At 39.1% G+C, this 14,202-nt stretch overlaps 2 protein-coding genes and 1 long non-coding RNA gene across 7 annotated transcripts in view; 2 read left to right on the top strand and 1 right to left on the bottom strand.

Moving 5' to 3' along the window:
* Positions 1 to 3,894, top strand: part of perm1 (PPARGC1 and ESRR induced regulator, muscle 1) — a 31,048-nt gene extending 27,154 nt beyond the window's left edge. The window contains exons 3-4 of one of the 2 annotated variants that reach the window (XM_062052221.1): positions 13 to 67; positions 3,749 to 3,824. In XM_062052221.1, the coding sequence (XP_061908205.1) occupies positions 13 to 67; positions 3,749 to 3,766 (73 nt within the window). In that variant the 3' untranslated portion in view covers positions 3,767 to 3,824. Of the gene's footprint in view, positions 1 to 12; positions 68 to 3,748 lie in introns of both variants that reach the window. The other variant, XM_062052220.1, reaches the window with a different exon arrangement.
* A 3,242-nt stretch (positions 3,895 to 7,136) lies between these two features.
* plekhn1 (pleckstrin homology domain containing, family N member 1) overlaps positions 7,137 to 14,202 on the bottom strand; it is a 33,603-nt gene continuing 26,537 nt past the window's right edge. The window contains exons 14-16 of one of the 2 annotated variants that reach the window (XM_062054276.1): positions 12,525 to 12,719; positions 12,262 to 12,322; positions 7,137 to 8,003 (exon numbers count right to left, since the gene is read on the bottom strand). In XM_062054276.1, the coding sequence (XP_061910260.1) occupies positions 7,819 to 8,003; positions 12,262 to 12,322; positions 12,525 to 12,719 (441 nt within the window). In that variant the 3' untranslated portion in view covers positions 7,137 to 7,818. Of the gene's footprint in view, positions 8,004 to 12,261; positions 12,323 to 12,524; positions 12,759 to 14,202 lie in introns of both variants that reach the window. The other variant, XM_062054275.1, reaches the window with a different exon arrangement.
* LOC133654181 (uncharacterized) overlaps positions 9,260 to 14,202 on the top strand; it is a 42,047-nt gene continuing 37,104 nt past the window's right edge. The window contains exon 1 of one of the 3 annotated variants that reach the window (XR_009826846.1): positions 9,260 to 9,577. This is a non-coding gene — a long non-coding RNA (uncharacterized LOC133654181). The remainder of the gene's footprint in view (positions 9,578 to 14,202) is intronic. The other 2 variants (XR_009826844.1, XR_009826845.1) reach the window with 2 other exon arrangements.

The raw sequence follows: 14,202 nt of genomic DNA, 5'->3' as shown, positions 1-14,202 counted from the left end.
CATACGTTACAGGGAAACAAGACGGGACCGCCAACGGATCAGCCACTTACAGCGCTCCTTAAAAAAGGTGGGAAAAAGGTGATATTGGGAAAGGGGGAAGAGTGAAAAATATCAGTCTAAGACTGGACCCTAGAGAGGGGGTCCAGACTGAGTCCAAGGGAAAAAAACTCATTTAGCATAGCACACATAAACATGTTACATATAATCACAACAACTCGCAACAGAGGGGGGGGGGGGGGGGGGATTTGGGGCCATGGAGGCCGGCCTGCTGCTATAAAGCGCTACTGGCCGTCCATAACCCCGAAGAGGAATTAAGCAGTGGTGGTGAGGGGCGTTGGATGGGGATGGGGAGTGTGTTTGTATATATGCCCATTGTTCTTTGGGTGAAGTGTAAATGTTCATAAGCCCAGAGTCGTTCTGCATGGAATGCAAGCAAAGTTCGATTCCCAGGTGTCGTTGAGGAGGGGAGGAGGGAGGGAGGTCAAAAAGCGTCCATCTTTGAAATTCCTCAGGGGATGATTACAGAACAGCCTGTTCTTGTCTCAAGGCCATTCGGAGGAGTCAAATCGTAGATAAGGATTTTTGTTTTTTCTCGAACAGGCATTAACAATGACTTGTCTGTTCTATTCGTCCATGCTGGCTCTCATATCCAAACCTTCCTTTATAGCAAGCTTTTCCATGATGTGATCCATTTTGCGATTCAGTTTAGAAATCGCGACAGTCTGTGTTCCCACAGCCCTGCCCAATCCGTACATTGCGACGAACAGCCTTTGGGCTCCTTGAGTGGCTGCCATCGTCTTACGAATTTTACGATACACCAGAGCAATGCCCAGCCCAATCAGCAAGTGCCCCACGATCATGGTTCCAAATAGGTAGATGTCTTCCACGTCCTCGATGGAAAGGACTGAGAGGCACATGATTCTCCATTTGTCCCAGGAATCTCTCACGTACCCCGCAGCAATGGTTCCATCAGGGCAGCCAGGCTCCCCAGAACCTCTTTTCCTCGTCGAAAAGATTGTGTCAATAAAGTCGAGAGTCCAGCTAATCAATTCCATGTCTGATGATTAGATTTGGAGGACAGCGCAAAGAAAGAGGCTTCCAAAAAAAAAAGTTTAGACAAGACAAGACAAAAAAGAGAGAGCAAGCAGGAAAAGACGGGAGGAGAAAAAAAATGCGACCGCCCCTCACAAGAGGCAAGACAGAAATGGTGTAAGTGTCTATATTAGTCTACTATCAAAATGACTATGTGTTGCAGGCCGACGCAAATCTTTGTTGACAAAAATGTTGAAATGTAATAGTCATTCTACACATTTTTACAATATTGGAAAACATTAGTAAAATGGAGGCTTCTCAGAGGGTGAGATAACTCCTGGAAATTACTGGCTCAGAATGGCCAAAGGTATAGATGTGTGTGTCCAAGTTTAAAGAAACGGCAGGCTGTCTTCTTCTAAAGGATTTATCACAATCTTTGCAAGCTGGGTAATCAATCAATCAATCAATCAATGTTTACTTTTATAGCCCTAAATCACGAGTGTCTCAAAGGGCTGCACAAGCCACAACGACATCCTCGGCTCAGAACCCACATCAGGGCAAGAAAAAAACTCAACCCAATGAGATGACAATGACAAAACCTTGGAGGGGACCGCAGTTGTGGTGACGTTTGCTGTGGTCTGGAACAACAAGGCACACAAACAACTACCAGAAATGCAGCCAATATTACATACAGATAATGTGCTGGGAGACATGCAAATATGAATTGAATTAAGAGGACTTGAAGGAAATTAAATGAGTTCAAATATACCTACAAACATAATGATGCAATATGTACATATAGCTATCCTAAATAGCATGTTGGCATTGATTAGCTTGCAGTCATGCAGTGACCAAATATGCCTCATAAGCACTCCAGACAAGTCAATACCATGAATTGATTAACGTGGACCCCGACTTAAACAAGTTGAAAAACTTATTCGGGTGTCACCATTTAGTGGTCAATTTTACGGAATATGTACTGTACTGTGTAATCTACTGATAAAAGTTTCAATCAATCCATCAATCCACAAAGTTCACCCTTGTGCCTTCACGCATAACAATAAAAGTTTGGTGGACAAAATGAGACAAAAAAGGGGTGGCATAAAACATGTCTTAGAAAGTTGGAGAAAGTTGCACATGGTAAACAAACTACGGTGAGTTTAAGGACAGCCAAAATTAATAGGAAAAAACGCCGCTCGCCAAATAGTCTCTAATCACTGAAGTAGGGCTGGGCGATATGGCCTTTTATCAATATCTCGATATTTTTAGGCCATGTCACGATACACGATATATATCTCAATATTTTGCCTTAGCCTTGAATGAACACTTGATGCATATAATCACACTAGTATGATGATTTTATGTGTCTACTTTAAAACATTCTTGTTCATACTGCATTAATATATGCTCATTTTAAACTTTCATGCAGAGAGGGAAATCACAATTAAGTCAATTTACCAAAACTGTATTTATTAAACAGTTATTAAGCAGTGGCACAAACATTCATGTCATTTCAAAACAGAAAGTGCAAGATTGTCAGAGATATTTTAAAACAAGCTATTAGTGCACTTTTGTGCATGATGTCACTAAGATGACACATCAAAACAACACTAAATTAAAGTGCACTTTTTGTACAGAACGCCACTACAATAGTTTAAAACAAATAAAGTGCACTTTTGTGCATGATGTCACACAAGATATTTAAAAAACTGTCAAATAAAAATGAGCTGCATAATAGGAAATCAAATAGTGTATGTCCTTCGCTATGTGGTAGGTTACTGCGGACGTTATCTCCTTCTGTTGTTGACTATTTTTTTCATGCAGGCTCAATTGGGTCAGTGCTGGTTGCTTCGGCATTTTGTTGGGTGTGGCACCGGCCGGAGATGTTGACATGCAGAGTTTCAAGCACTCCTTATTCTTTAGCGGGTGACTTTTCAAATGATGCTACAAACTAGTAGTGCTGCTACTTTTTGTAGCAACACTTTTGCCGCATACCTGACATATTACGGTTGTCTGTTCAACATCTTCCCGCTTGGAGCCAAACAAACCACCGCCAGACGATGGACCCCCTGTTGTTTTTCTTGGGAATTAATTCTTCTTCCTCCATTTGTTACCAGATTGGCACCTTCTTTCTCTCGTATTACCACTCGCACCGCTCCGCTTGCACCACAGCTAACTTTACCCATGCCGCTACCTCTCTGCTCGGCGAGGGTGTATGACGTTGCAAGCATGACAGTATGTGACGTATGTAACAAGGTGCGCTTGTTTTTTGTCTTTTTGAGAAGGAGTGACAAGAACGAGTGAGAAAAGCCTGTAGTGTAATGCCCGCAGCTAAAAACAACTGCGTGAGAACATATACTCGAATACTCACGAAATAGTCATTTTCTATATCGAACAGACAAACCCACGATATATCGAGTATATTCGATATATCGCCCAGCCCTACACTGAAGCATGTTTAATATAAACAGTGGGATTTCTAACAATTAGGAAGGTTTGTGTCATGTTTGTCTTCCTACAGAAACCATATTAAAAAAAACATTTTTTTTTCCCTCATCTTTTTCCATTTGTCATACATTTTTGAAAAAGCTCCAGAGAGCCACTAGGCCGGCGCTAAAGAGCCGCTTGTGGCACTAGAGCCGCGGGTTGCCGACCCCCAAATTTGTACAACATTTCAATAGTGTGCTGATGACTCACTTTTTTTTCCCCCACACAGTTCTGCTGGCCAACATAAGTGCTCTGTCTGCCATTCGACACCTGCGGAAGTTTGCCAAAGTGGAGGTGGCAGCCACTCATAACAAAAGTGTCTTACCGCCCTCAATGGGTCTTGATATCTCTAAATGACTTGGCACTACATTTAGGATTAGGTTAAAAAAAATCTATGCTCATTTGCACATCTGTAAATGATCATGATTTTTGTTAAGGACTGCCTTGAATGACCAAATTATTGTATTTTTATTCACATTAGTTTTTTTGTATGTGTTAAAGTCTTGGATGAACTGGAGGCACTTTAGTTCTATTTATTTCCCTTACTAAATTTCCAATTAATGTTGGTTATTCAGTAATTACTTTAATGACTGGAAATAATCTGGAAAAAATTGTATTCTTGTGATTTAAAATTGATTGATGTAAAAGTTTTTGTTTCATGTGTTTTATCGTGTGTGTGCCTGTGTTTGGGGGGTCATTCAATTTTAAAGTCAATGTTGCTTTGTTTCTGCTAACTAACACTAGAGGGCAGCATAAACTCATAAAACTCTGATAACCCTACTTGCAAATACAGGACGTCACCTTTTTTTTTTGATTGACCTTTTAATGTGATGATGATCTGTAGTATTATTCACAACTAAATTGAGCAAATTTTCATTAATGCTACTCTCCAGTAGGTGACACTGGTGAGCTTAGACAAATGTAGAGTTTTGTAAACAATAGATATTGTTAGAACAACCTTTTGGTTCCATATTTAGGCCTTATTTGGTGGCCCTGCACAATTGTAGTGTGATGCAATGTAGTTCTGCGCCGCTGCAAACTACAATGTTACAATATACTGTACCTCTCTGACTAAACATGAACACTCTAAACCAGGGGTGTCAAACGTCGGCCCGCGGGCCGGATCAGGCCCACAAAAAGGTTTTATCCGGCCCGCAGGATGAGTTTGCTAAGTACAAAAATGAGCCAAAATCTTGAAATGAAAGAAACTGCTGTTCTGAATGTGTCCACTAGATGTCGCAATAGCAATTGTTTGTATCTTTGTAGATGATGCTACATATGTACCAGTCGAGGAAAATGAGCAAACTCCATAAATAACGTCATGTAATTTGATTTTGATATAATTTTTTCATCTTTTTTTTTTTTTTTTTTTTTAATAATGTCCTGCCCAGCTTCTTGGGCAAATCATACAGCAGATGTAGATGCCCATATCGGCTGTTCAGATTTACTTTACAAGAGAGAAGTGTACGATACTTCTCTTGTTGCCTTACTTGTATTTTGACTTTATTAAATGTATTTATATTATCATTTGGTGCAGCCGGGCCGGAGCAGGAGGGGATAGAAAGAGAGAAAAAGGAAGACAGAGGGGGGAATTGTGGGGACAAGTGGGGGATTAGACAGAGAGACAAAAACAACAACAGCAAACACAACAACAACAACAACAACAACAGAGCAACATCAGCAAATACGACATGTACAAATATGATGGTAAAAGTAATAGCAAATAAGCAGTTAGCGAAAATAAAAATAAAAAAATACAGAAATGACAATGAGCATTATTACACTAAAAATGGAGCAATATGAATACCAATAGAAATAGTGCTATTGATAATAAACAATACCAATACTTTACCTTTATTATCAACAATACAATTGTTCAAATGCAACAATACATATACGTAATGATAACTTGAGATACGAAAGAATGCAGAAAAATGGAGGGGAAGAAAGAGAAGCAACCTACATTAACCTTGTAGATTGTTATAGTAACAATAGGTTAAGCTTTGTCAGTGTGCAATGTGTTATACCCAGTTTACCCGAGGGCAACAACGTTGATATATGTTTGATGAAACGTGATTATGTGCATGAGTGTATGTGTGCATATGTACTTGTATATGTACAGTATGTGTATATCAATCAATCAATCAATCAGTATGTGTATATGTGTGCTTGTACAGTGAATGTATATGTACAGTATGTGTATATGTGTGTACAGTGAATGTATATGTACAGTATGTGTATACAGTATGTGTGTTTGAACAGTGAATGTATATGTACAGTATGTGTATATGTGTGTTTGTACAGTGAATGTATATGTACAGTATATGTATGTGTGTGTTTGTACAGTGAATGTATATGTGTAGTATGTGTATGTGTGTGTTTGTACAGTGAGTGTATATGTACAGTATGTGTATATGTATGTTTTTACAGTGAATGTATATGTACAGTATGTGTATACAGTATGTTTGTATAATGAATGTGCGTGTGGATGTACGAACTTTGAGTGTGTAAATATGTACTGTATTTATTTGTATATGTATGTGGGAGCGTAGGTACCTATGTATGTCTGTATGTATGTGTGTGAGTATATGTGAATTTGCATGTACAATACATTTGACTCCCAGTGTGTGCGGGAGCCAGAGTACGGCCCCAGCCTCCCCGAGAGCCCATCCCACAAACAGTAGGTGTGGTGCCCAGGGAACCAGGGGCCACCGCCCCCACGCAGCCAAGCCGGACAGCAACAGGAACCCCAGAGCCTGGCCCACCGCGCCGCCCACAAGGGCCAGCAGCAGGCCGCAGACAGACGCACCCGGCAGAGGACAAGGCACGAGAAAAGCAGGGGGCAGCCAGACCCCAAGCCAGCGAGAGACCACACCCCACACGGACAGAAAGGCGGGACGCCCCGCCCGAGGGGCCCGGAGACCCCCCGCAACCGGACGGGAAGACCGCCCCCGCCCCACCGGCAACAGGGCCCCCACGAGCCCCCCACCCCCACCCCCGGAGAGCGCGGTGAGGCCAGCCCACGGCCACCCCACCCAAGCCGGCCGCCACAGGACCACCCAGCACGGGGCCACAGGAACCACCCACCCCACCCACAGGGACCCCAACAATGGAGATGGAACAACCAGCAACCGCCCCGCCGAGCCCCCCCCTGAGGAAGGGGAATAAATAAACAAAATAAATAAATACATAATAATAATAATATTAATAAAATATATTTAAAAAATAAGAATAAATAAATGATTAAATCTATTTATAAAAAATAAAAAAAAAGAATTAAAAGAAGATCACAGACATGCTGACACACAAGGTCGCTACCCCAACAACTGGCCGACTCGCAGCACCTCGGAATATTTTTTCATCTTGATAGATTGAAAATTAACACCAATGAGTTGACTGATGAACATTATCACATGCTTTATTCAGAAAGTATAAATAACGACAAATAAAGATAGAATACTATTAACCGCAACGTGTAAGTGTAAAAAAAAAACAACAATTTATTAATTGTACATTTTCAGAATGTGCTTGTTCTATTTTTAATCAAAGAAAACAATCTGAAGTTGTCTTTATTTTTATATTATCGTGCTGTGATTGTACCAGTTCGGCCCACTTGGGAGTAGATTTTTCTCCATGTGGCCCCCGATCTAAAATGAGTTTGACACCCCTGCTCTAAATATTACGAATACTATACTACTATATACAAATACTTTGCAAATATTTCGATGCAGCTCTTGTACTGACTCACATTACAAGTGTGGTGACAATAAGAGACAAAAAAATGTGTGGGCTTACTTTACCAGTTTTATTTTTTCGATATAAATAAACACGTCAAACAAATATTACTCAAGAAGCCGCACAGGTATCAGAAAGAAGCAGTAGTGCTATGACCACCTAGACTGTGGTCACCTGTTAGTCAAAGACAGGGTTGCATAAAACATAATAAAATGTACACTTTTTACACAATATATACAATAAGTTCCTTAATAAACAAGCTCTGCTGGAATGTTTTTGATAGTTTTAACTCAAACAAAAAGAAATAGCAATGCTGTAAATGCAATATAAAAATAACTTTAAAGTAAAGTATGCTCCATCACATTTAACAGGTGAAGTCTGCTTTGGACTTTTCAAAGAGTTTTTCTTCCATGTCGTTCGTCTGCCTGCTGACACGTACAAACTTCTGACTCTACTGTACGCTTACTGGCCAGCACAATCTGTACCAGTTGACTTTTATGATCCCTCAGATAAGGATCCGTTGTTTGCACACGTCCAGACGAGTGCCGGCTTTTTTGTTGTGTTTTATGACCATCTCTGCTGGGTCACCATGGCACCCAGGCCTCTGGCCCCGCCGTTTAATCCGGTCCAGTGTGTGGGAATTCCAGACATCGACTGAATCATCGGGGTATTGCGATCGTACTCCCAAATGTTGTCATAGTCTATTTCCTGGTCGTCTGGCTCTATGGGTTTGAGGTATGAATGAAAATCTGTCAAGGGCGACAAAGGACAGACATTTTATAATATATTCAAGCATTACGGTTTTAGAACCAGAACTCCCATATTGTGTATGGAGGTGTTTCTGCTCGTTCAGTGCAGCATAGAAACATGCAGCCGCTTGCTCGTGGCATGTGCTCATTGCAGTGTCTTAACCAAAGAGAAATGCAATGGCACGTAAGTTGACATCACGTCTCGGTATGCGCACTTTGACCAATTGGAGCTCCTCTACGCATGTTTAACGGAGTCAAATAGACATAAGTAAATGGGAAAAATAGAAGTTAGTACAGCTTCCACTCTTCTGTGCAGACTTTCTACGATTATTTGTCTATTAAACCGGCTGAACATTTGTGATGTTGGACCCGAGAGAAGGCATGCTGCATCAGCATCTTTGTTGTAGTTTGTCTCATGTGTTTGACTTCCTTGTAGTTATTGGGGATGTCCTGATCCAATGTTATCGGTCCAATATCTAACAAAAAATATATCTATCGGATTTGTTTTGGGTGTGCATTTAAAATTAAGGATGTAACACGGTTATTGTGACCAGAAGTATCAGTGTTATTATCTATCTATATTAAATTATATTTATATACAAATATAATATAATAATATAATATATCTGTATATATTATATACTGTATATATTATATGTAAATATAATATATATGTTATATTTTATATTGCTACTGTGGTACATTTTTAGACTACTTAATATCTGCATTATCCTTTACATCCTTTGAAACTGAGCTACTGTGTGGAACAATTTCCCTTATGGATCAATAAAGTTTGCCTAAGTCTAAGTTATTATTATTATTATTATTATCTATCAGTGGTGTGCCGTCATGGCCAGCAAGGCCTTATCTGCTGGCCTAACATAAACAGAAATCATGATCATAATTAAAGATACAATTATTTTTGTATTTACTTTCCCTAAATTTCTAAAAGTATTCATATTCTCTTCATGTCATATTATGCTCCTTCCAGTGCTGTTGTGTTTAGTTTTACTTTGTATCCAATCAGAATTCAGCAAGCTTCTGTTGCTATGCTGTACGAAATCTGCCAGAGGCCTTGCATTGTAAGTGAATGGGGGACATACAGTGATAGACAGTTGCGATAGCCAATCAGATCACGCGTTGTTGTCAGTAAGGCCTTCTGGTTGAACGTGACGTTTACGCGTCCTGTGATTGGATACTCATCGGGACCGTTAGCGGATGTATTTGTGTTGAGTTGAGAGACAGTTGCGATAGCCAATCAAATCACACGTTGTTGACAGTAGCCTCTCTAGGTAGCCTGATGTTAACGAGACTGTGATTGGACACTCCTAAGTAAGTATCCAATCACAAGTTTCAATTTAGCAGGAAGCGGGAAGTGTTGCGCCGTATCCAGACCGAGAAGGAGAACAAAACGTTGTTTAAGTGGCAGATATATATATTGCCAGGCCATTTTCAAGAGGATATTTAAAGAGAAGAGAAACTACATTTTGTGAGACCATGTCGGCCAACCCCAGAAGCTAGCTAAGCTGTTCTGGCGATGAAATGGGGACGGCGTCGAATAGGCGATACTAATTGTGAGTTCAAATATTTTATTTTTTCACTTTTAATGTTTTTTGCCATTTTAATTTTGACAGTACCACGTAAGATATGTTTTAATTGCTGATGCCTTTTAATTGATTTTGAAATGCGCCAGAAAATAACCCGTTTTGTATATTGTTGATGTGATCCAATGCCCAGTAGTGCGTAAATGTGTTACTGTAAAGTATTTCTCCAGCAATGGTCATGTGGTGACATCAATTATGGTATTTTGAGAGGTAATCTTTGAAGTCGGACATCACTGAAGCCTAGGTGGGAAACGCACGGCCCAATAATACCTAGATAATATCTAGGTCAGTGGTTCTTAACCTTGTTGGAGGTACCGAACCCCACCAGTTTCATATGCGCATTCACAGAACCCTTCTTTAGTGAAAAAGAAAATGTTTTTTTTTTCAAATTCAAGACAAAATTATGTTTTTGGTAACACTTTAGTATGGGGAACATATTATAAGTAACAAAGACTTAATTTAGAGTTTTTTTGGACACTAGGGGAACATAATCTAAGTAACAAAGACTTAATTTAGAGTTATTTGGTTAGGGTTAGGGTTAGAGGGTTAGCGCCAGAGATAGAGGGCTTGGGTTATAATAAGGCCTTGCCGAATAAGGCATTAATAAGTACTTAATAATGACTATTTAAGACGCAATATGTTACTAATTTGCATGTTAATAAGCAACTAATTCATGGTGAATATGTTCTCCATACTAAAGTGTTACCATGTTTTTTTACTGGTGCACAAAATGAACTGTGCATGAACATCACATTGTTCAAACAACAAAACCAACACAGTGCATAAACTCACAAGAAATTACACACCTGCAAATCAGTGTGACTTCTGCTGTTGCCGTTTCTGTAATACGCCGATAGATAGAAGTTTTTATTTACACGATGAGTCGGGTGTGTTTTGACCTCCGCCGAACCCCTTAGCCCGACTCACCGAACCCCTAGGGTTCGATCGAACCCAGGTTAAGAACCACTGATCTAGGTATTATTGAATGTGATCAAAAATTACTTATACACAAGCTGAAGTCTTTAAACCAAGTTTTATTTGAAACATTTAATAAAATACATTGACAGAAAATGTTCCTTCATTAGCAGAGGAAATATTCAATATTGTTCTGGCTTCTTAAGAGCCATATTATTTTTTTATTTCAGTGTTTAAAAATGTTTATTTTCTTTTTATTTGTGAGGGTTTTAGTGGGGATTTTTTAGTCATAAATTAAAAAAATATGTGTGGGTGCATTACTTCTGTCACGTGAGTTCACTTCCTGTTGTCATATTCCTTGAGTGTCAAGTACTTCCAGTTGCGGCCGCAGACACTCAAAGTCACGCCCCCTTAAAGACGTGCCCACAGGGGTAATGTGTTTATATAACTTTAGATTGGGGAATGGCATTTCTTAAGAGGGAAATATATTAATGTTTCGTGTTAGCATTTATGCTAGCTAATGAGCTAACGCTAGCATGATTCTTCAGGAAATGAGCAGTATCCTCGGTCTGTGAGTTTATTAAAGTCTTATCAATTTTATGATCATTTTTAATTTAAAATGGTAATACTAACCGTCACAGTTCATCATTATACCGGTTAGCGTTACGCCCCTATTTAAAATCTATGATACAAGCAGTCATGCAGCGAGTTTACTTGTGCAAAGCTGGACAGCCATTTACCAGATAAATGTCCTCCAATGTGCACACAAGTTTGATCTTTCCTTGTAATTTAAAAAGCAGCCACACAACAGCAAAGCACACAATAGCAGACAAGCTAGATGCATGTAATTAGTGTCCTTAATGGATTATAAGGCTGCAACAACTAATCGATTATAAAAATAGTTGGCGATTAATTTAGTCATCGATTCGTTGGATCTATGCTATGCGCATGCGCAGAGGCAAATATATATATATATATATATATATATATATATATATATATATATATATATATATATATATATATATATATATATATATATATATATATATATATATATATATGTATATTATTTTTTTTGATAAACTTTTATTTATAAACTGCAACATGTACAAACAGCTGAGAAACAATAATCAAGATAAGTATGGTGCAAGTATGCTGGGGTTTTTTTTTCAATAAAATACTGGAAAGGATAGAAATGTAGTTTGTCTCTTTTATCCGATTATTAATCGATTAATCGAAGTAATAATCGACAGATTCTCAGTTCTCAGCTCAGTTACAGCTCTTTTTAGCTCAGTTACAGCTCTTTTTATTACCAAATATGTGTTATATGTGTTTTATGTTGCACGATTGCACCAAGAAAAATTCCTAGTTTGTGAACCCGTTCTCAAACAATGGCAATAAAACTATTCTGATTCTGATTCTGATTAATCGATTATCAAATTAATCGTTAGTTGCAGCCCTAATTTATTAATGTGTTACAGACCTACAATTGTTCTCTGAGTAATTTCAGTTGATCAAGCCTTTTATAACATTCCACCCTTCAAAATAAGAGTATGTATAGTGTAGGATTCGTACTGATATCGTATCAGATTAATATCGGTATCCACCAATACTCAAGGCTCCAATATAAATATCGCATCGGAAGTCTTACTTATATTGAGCTGGAGCTACAGTGTTCGCACATGTCATAGATTAACAGAGCAGTGTTTCCTCGCCTCGCCTTGCCGTGTTCTTACCTGGTGAGTAATTGTTCAACAGATGAGACGTGTTGATCACAAAGTTGGAGCCGAGGTGTGCCTGTGGACATACGTGAAAACACACAAATCCGTCACTTCCCGTGATCAACACTAACATGTATTCTCATCTTCACTCAACATCCACAGCACCCGATCGTGTAACACATGCAGATCCGATACATACAAAGTCACCCATGCATGTCGTACCGCAGCATTCCAGAAACCAGAGTGCCCTGAGAGATGAGCGACGGTCTGCTTCTCACCTGCTCTTGTCCTTTTGAGGGCGCGGTCAACAGCTTGAGCCTCGACACGGCCTCGGCTCTTTGGTCAGCTTGGGTCCCCATGTCAGAGCCCAGAGCCTGTACCTGGGAGTTGGCCTGCAGCAGGTTTCTCCTGCTGTGTCTGCCCATTGGAGGGGTGCGTAGCTGGAAGTTTGTGGTTGGAAGCCAAGGCCCCTGCTGGTGATGGAACAGAGGAGTGGGCTCAGGCCAGCTCTCCTGTTGAGAGATAAAGGATTATGACTTCTGATCTTGAACTTATCTGATCACACAGATTCAATTGTACAAATGCAAATCTCATCGGGACTGACTTAATTTATGGTCATTTTAGCAGCACCAAATTGAATTTGTCAACAAAGTTTGAGCATTATTTACTGAGAAAGTAAGGAGCGTTTAAAGGGGGGCTTACAATGATTGTCCTCCTTTTTGACTTTTAAACGGTGTTACAATGTTGGATGCTCGTGTTAAACCAGGGGTGTCAAACTCATTTTAGATCAGGGGCCACATGGAGAAAAATCTATTCCCACGTGGGCCGAACTAGTAAAATCACGGCACGATAACTTAAAAATAAAGACAACTTTAGATGATTTTCTTTGTTTAAAAATAGAACAAGCACATTCTGAAATTGTACGAATCATAATGTTTTTTTTGGTTTTTTTTTACACTTACATGTTGCAGTTAATAGTATTCTATCTTTATTTGTCGTTATTTATATTTTCTGAATAAATTATGTGATAATGTTCAATTTGGTGTTCAATTTCAATCTATCAAGTAAAAAAAAAAAAATACCAAAATCTAATTACACTGTTATTTATGTAGTTTGATCATTTTCCTCTACTGATGTACTAACATCATGTGGTTTATTTTGTACATATGTAGCATCATCTACAAAGATACAAAGAATTGCTATTGCGACATCTAGTGGACACAGTTGCTTCTTTCATAAAAAAATTTCAGGTTCATTTTTATACTTAGCAAACTCATCCTGCGGGCCGGATTAAACCTGTTCGCGGGCCGTACGTTTGACACTCCTATGTTAAACAATGCCAAAGCTTGATAATGGATGCTTCTGTTCACTGGGTTTTTGAAGTTTGGCTATGTTGTGACGTCACCGCGAAGTGGAAGCATTAATTCAAAAATCAAGTCAAACTCTCAGCCAGAGGGGGAAGAGCTCAAGGCCATGAGGAAACACAAAAAAAGTAGGATAAAATATTACTTTTATACAAACGTAGCTTGTGCATGATAACACGAATGTGCGACATGCAGTGACAAAAATGCTGCTACATACCTAATGTTGTGACCGGGTGAATCTACATAATTTTCATGAAGTTTATTTTCGACTGTGTCTGGTAAAAAAACTAGAGGTGACATTTGGCTTCAACATATATTTTTGAAAAGTATACATTTTTCAAACGATAAATTATGATACTTTTGGAGAAGGTGGGGCGTGGTTTCATTTGCAATCTGGGAAAGCCTCCACAATCTTGCAGAAAATATTAATAGATTTTATTAATTAAAAAAATAGCAGTCAAATAAACACCAGAGCAGTGACCAGAGGGGACTGCAATGTACAAAGATGTAGGACTAAATTTGGCCAAATGGTGGGGTCTATCAGAGGTATACAGTCATGGAACAGGCTGCCAGCCCATGTCAGAAACTGTGA

The sequence above is a fragment of the Entelurus aequoreus genome, linkage group LG07 (genome assembly GCF_033978785.1).
Source record: "Entelurus aequoreus isolate RoL-2023_Sb linkage group LG07, RoL_Eaeq_v1.1, whole genome shotgun sequence".
NCBI classification, from domain to species: domain Eukaryota; kingdom Metazoa; phylum Chordata; class Actinopteri; order Syngnathiformes; family Syngnathidae; genus Entelurus; species Entelurus aequoreus.
Note: the sequence above shows the minus strand (reverse complement) of the source record. Positions and strands in the feature narration are given on the sequence as shown.